General features: G+C 35.3%; 1 protein-coding gene across 1 annotated transcript; it reads right to left on the bottom strand.

Moving 5' to 3' along the window:
- Positions 1 to 527: 527 nt before the first annotated feature.
- LOC118826696 (sialoadhesin-like) lies at positions 528 to 5,103 on the bottom strand. The gene is made up of 3 exons (XM_036597741.1): positions 4,782 to 5,103; positions 2,504 to 2,845; positions 528 to 896 (listed from the first exon to the last, which is right to left on the bottom strand). The coding sequence occupies exons 1-3, from the start codon at positions 5,101 to 5,103 to the stop codon at positions 667 to 669; spliced, it is 894 nt and encodes a 297-aa protein (XP_036453634.1). The 3' UTR covers positions 528 to 666.
- Between the last annotated feature and the right edge of the window lie 655 nt (positions 5,104 to 5,758).

The following is a 5,758-nucleotide window of genomic DNA, read 5'->3' as shown; positions in this document are numbered from 1 at the left end:
AAAGCTGAGAAACGTTTTTTCTGGCAACATCAAAATGTAATTGGACATAGCACTGTGAGTTAAACACATCACTGAGTAATTGTTAGTGACCCTTTGTCAGTAATGATCACATACGCCTGTCTTATTTTGGCCTGTGTTACTTTGCAAAGTTTTGCTTAAAGTATAGTAATTCTAATCTTGCATTATTCAGTATTCTGACCCTATTTGCCTCGTTTCCTTGTGATTATGGATTTTCAATTTGCATAGTATGGTTTTGCAGAGCTCCAGACTAACTTTTATTTTTTTAGAACCGTTCCAGAGTGATAACAGATCATCCAACATTTTAAACTTCATTACATATTAATATACATTACATATTGCTCTAGATTTTTTGCACTACCATGTTATAGATACCCCAAAACAACAAATGTCAGACAGCAGTGTATCAGTAGCAGTGTGAATTAAATCTAAATTTCAACAAGTGTGTTCCCATGCGCCTGATCACAATGTATTCTAAATGTATTCTTACTGTATTCTTACTATATTCAGTTTGTTACTTTTACATGTATTGAATGTGTTATTGCATACATTTATGTCATTGTACTCAGTATTCAGTCATCACTACAGCATACATATACACTTACATAAAACATCTACATTTTTATAGTATTCTGCCCAACTCTAAACTCACGTAGACCTACCTCTGCTTCCTAAAGCACAAGAATACAGGTGTATATCTTCACTGCTCGCTGACTCCAAGTAGAGCTTGTTGTATTTGGTGGGTTTGTTGGTTACAGGCTCTCTGTTCTTGTACCACATGTAAGTGGGGTTGTTGGGCAGAGTGCAGGTGGAGCTACAGGTCAGTGTTACTGTCTGTCCTTCTGATGGACTGCTGGGACTCACTCTCACCTGAAGGTCTGATCAAGCAAAAATAGACACTCTGGCATTTTTTATATTCTAACATATCGTGGACTTACATTTTCTAGTTTCCATGTTGAGCTTCTTTCATTTGTAGTTATTTTTGAGCTTTGTTTTTTTGTTTATTCTTATTCTCAATTATTTATGTATTGTATTTATATACAGGGTTTTATAGCATATATTTGTACACTATGAATTTAATCTGAGGTGGTTATCTCTTGATAATTCTCACAATTCTACAATATTGGAGCTTAAAACCACTGTTGTACATTTGAGGGAACAAAAAAATATGTACCTGCACAGAACCTTTATTTCTAACAGTGTATATACTTACCTACATTTCAAACATTTTGAATGTTAAGATGGGAGTATCTGAATCATTGTGGTGAGGTTCTATTGCAGTTTTGGTTTGTTAGCAGATGGAGCCTTAATTCTAAAAACAATCAATGCTAATTTACACCAAAAGCATTTCTGAAGAGTTTTTATTCATTCATCTGATGAAACAGAAAACCTCTATTTTAACCAGTGCAAAAGTTTCAGTTCAAATGATGTTTTTTATTAAAACATTTTAATCCTTCGAAAAGTTTGTCGATGTAAGCTATAGAAGCAGACTTTCTTGCTAATATTTAATGAATGTTGATAAAACTTTTTTTCCATTGAATTTTAGCAGAATAGGTGTTTATTGATAATTGAAATGTCCTAATGTCTACATATGAAACTCCTTTTTTGTTGGGAAGAATTACACATTTATGCATAAATTTAGTGTCATGTGATAGATTTTGGATTGCGTGCCTCTTATAAGAAGCCTAGGCAGCATGGTGGAGAGTCAGAGTTGCACTGATGAGGAAATGAGCACTTTTAAAAGGAATGCTAAAAGTAATAATAATAATAATAAAATAAAAATAAACTAAATAAAGACAGAATGTGCTTTTCATTTTCTTGGCAACATACATAAAATTAGAGAACAAAACATATCAAATTCAATTTTTTTTTTTTTTATATACACACACATATATATATATATATATATATATAGTGATTATATTGTAAGTATATTGGGATGATGGGAACACAGTTATAGTTATTAAAGTCCTGCTTATTTTAATATGTGATGTTTATTTTTTTCACTTGCACATTAAATCACTTGCACTTTCAGTAGCGTCTAGTCGTTGCAGAGCTGTGAAGACTACACTCCTCTCTGATACTGATTAATTAGAGAAAAGGAGAAAATAGAACTGATATTCCTACCTGAAGCTGTGATGTGGCGGAGTTGAGTTGGAGACAGTGTGGATTGGACGCCCTGTATTTGACTTTACTTACACTGCGCTTACATATTGCTGACGTGTCATGTCTGGTGTGCAATCACATTAAGAGCTTTCAGAATTAAGAGGTTCCATCTGTGTTTATTCCATCCCAGAAAAAAAGATATTTCTGAATATCCTGGGATTTTAAGGTTCAGTGGCTTTATTAAAATAAGAATGTTAATTCTATTCTCAATTTCTCAAATCTGCGGTGAATTCACATAAAACTTTAAAATTCTAAGCCCACAGTGTACAGCAGATCCAGCAAAAATCAAACTTGGACACAAATAGGTAAGGAGAGGTACCTGTAACATGCAGAATGACTCCAGGTTTACCAGAGAATCGCCCTCCTCCAGTGTTAGTAATAAATCGAAAGTGATATTCTCCAGAGTCGTTCTTTCTCACGTCTCTCATTCTCAGAGTGCAGTTTCCCTCTTTATCCCCGAGAAACTCTACTCGACCAGCAAACCGGTCATCCAGACTCAGATCCTTCGGGTTCACTTTAGGCTCGTAATGCCAGAATGTGTCATTAACTGTGAGATGACTGGGATGTGAGTAAGTGCAGAGAAAGTCCACTGATGATCCCTCCACAACACACAGTCTTCTGTCTGAGTACCTCACATTCCAACAGTTCTCATCAAAAACACCTGTAAAAGTAAAACATTACTTTTTTATTTGAATCGGTTCATAAACATAAAGTTATAAATGGCTCTCATACTCACACACTGCGCTGGAATAGATTTCATCATGGCTGTTTGCGATAACAGAGCAGGAGTAAACTGCCAGGATGACTGGAAGGAACCAAAGCACTCCGGCTCTTTGAACTGCCCACTCTTTGTCCATTTTTAGACCAGTAGTAAGAAGTTTCAGAGGTCAAATTGCAGGAAGTGCTGCAGGTCATTCTCAGTTTTGTCTGATTTATAGCGTCAGGGCTCACCCTCACCTGCAGGTCTGAGCAGAAATAAGTTATACATACAGAAGAAATTATATATATATATATATACACATACACACACACACACACACACACACAAACACACACACACACATTTGTACTGTCTTCAGTGTCTGTTAATGTAATGGATTTTTAAGTAATTTTGGATGAATTCTGTTGGTCCATTTATTATGAAATGTTCACACAATGTAAAGAGCAGCTGACGTCAAAGCAGGAGTTTTCTTACAGCAGTGCTGATATACAGTTTTGAGCAAAGGTGTTACGCACCCATGACAATGGTTTAAAACTATTTATCTTGACAGTAGGTCTTTATTTTTCTCAGTATAACACTAAATAACATCACAATAAATACAAATAAAGACTAAATACTTTAACTACTGCATATATTTGTTCTGTTCCTTCAGTATCACCTGATTTAATTTAATAAAGAATTGAGTAGGTACTGGATAGTAACGGTAAATAACAGACTGCCTCAAGGAGAGCTTTGGAAATGGTTAATACCCAGACTTGAACTATTTAATTACAGGCAAAGTATTTAATTAATCTGCCTCACAATACACTAAACTGTTCTCATATTCATACTAACAGGTCATAATCATACACTTTTAACAGTAGTTCACAGTTTTCACTGTGATTCGCTCTTAACAGCAGTCACTGGTTTTCACCTGTAACAGTGACTGATTTTCATAGATCTGTTTCTCATTGTTATTCTGATAGGCCTCTAACAGCACTCATCGGTCATCATGGACTACTGTTAGAGGTCCATCAGTGACAGGCAGGTTTCTTTTAATTTCTCTCTGTATTCAATATTGTATATTAGTTGTAAAATCCTATCCTCTGTTCATATTCTTCTTGTTGTGTTATTGTTTTGCTATCCGGTGTGGACCAGAGGAGGACCGGTTTTCCCTTTCTTTCCACAAATTAATGTTTACTACCCAGGTAAACAGCTGTAAATGTCATTATCTCAGACGGCTAAGGTGACAGGTGACAATGTTTTGTTTTTTTTTGTTTTTTTTAATGTGAAAATAAGTGAAGACATCCTCTGCAGAGAACACACTTCTGCACAATTTCTATTTATTTGCTGAGTTTAACATATTATAATATATATATAATGTGATATCCAAGGCTAAATGAAATACAGAAGGTTTTATTCTCACAGTCAGAACAAATTTGAATAATGCAACAACTAAAAATAAGAATAAATAAATGTAGAAAAATATGTACTTTAGCAATTGTGTATGAGAATGTGATGGTTGACGGTAGAAACCATTAATATAGCTGTAGCTGTGTATTGGCGTTTTAGGACCAACAGTATCTTTTGCACAGGCCACGTTTTGTGTGTTTTTCCCAAAATATGAATTTCAGCAAAAGCAATTGTGTATTAAAATGTGCAGAGGCATGTTCTTTGTAGTGGATATGTTAATACATTTACACCTATAAGTTTTGCATATGACTGTATGAAATACATATATGTCAGAATATACTGTATGATGTCATAGAACTGAAATTGTAAATAAATGATCAAGCAAATACCTTATACAAATATTTCAATGTCATGAACAAACACAATAGTTAAAGTGACTGAGCAGCAGATTATAGTGTTGTATGTTCTAGTTAAGCTGTATTACCTGAAACTGTTAGTCTGACTGCTGAGCTGAGAGATCTCTCTCCTACTCCTGTGATGATCATGAGCTGATATTCTCCTGAGTCTCTCTCTCTCAGGTCTGTTATTGTGAGAGTAGAGCTGGACCCAGTCTCAGTGTATCTCACTCGTCCTGCGTAGTCTGAGTCTAAAGCTAAATCCTCTGGATCTGCCTCATTCCTCCATTTAGCCTTTAGTTTGGGGCTGAACCAGAAGCTTTGCTGAGGTTTGGTGGTGGTTGAATAAGAGCAGATCAGGTTCACTGCTGATTCTCTCAGAGCGCAGACAGTCTGAGGACTGCAGGACATGGTCACTTTCTGACCCAGAGAACCTGAAACTGAAACATAGATCTAATCAGTCTAAACTCCTCACAGACTCTAATGACTTTGGGTGGGTTGCACCAACAAGGATTAAGCTTAAACTTCGGTTGAAGGTTTATTTATAATCTTAATCTTGTTCCACCATTACGTTAAACACAGATTTATACTTAATTCAGGGATTAAATTTAAACTTCCAATTTCAGTGGTTACTTAACAGAATAGCATACAGAGTGTTCGTATTTAAAATATTTTGATTAAAGGTATCAGCATGTTTTGTAGTTCATATTATTTAAACAGTCTTTTCGGTGCTGCCTACACAGCTCCTTAATACGACGCAGAGCCTCCAGGTCTAATACTGGGCTGTTTAAATGTCTGAATTCCCTCTGGCTGTTTTTGATGCTAGTTTTGTATGCTAGTTTTCACTCAAAATGGAAAAAGGGAACCTATAGACAGTGACCAGTGTAAAGAGAGATGTTGCTGATGTTTATTTACTGACGAATCCATCATGGCGGAACAATCAAAATTATGGCAGGTCATGGTTTTAATTGCAGATTTAGGCTTTGATTGCAAGTTTGTTAATCTATGTTTAAAATTGTGTGGTGCAACACAACTCAATTTAAAATAAAACCTAGATTAACAAGTC

Source organism: Colossoma macropomum, unplaced genomic scaffold (assembly GCF_904425465.1).
Source record: "Colossoma macropomum unplaced genomic scaffold, Colossoma_macropomum, whole genome shotgun sequence".
Lineage (NCBI taxonomy): Eukaryota > Metazoa > Chordata > Actinopteri > Characiformes > Serrasalmidae > Colossoma > Colossoma macropomum.
This window is presented reverse-complemented; position numbering and strand designations above follow the sequence as displayed.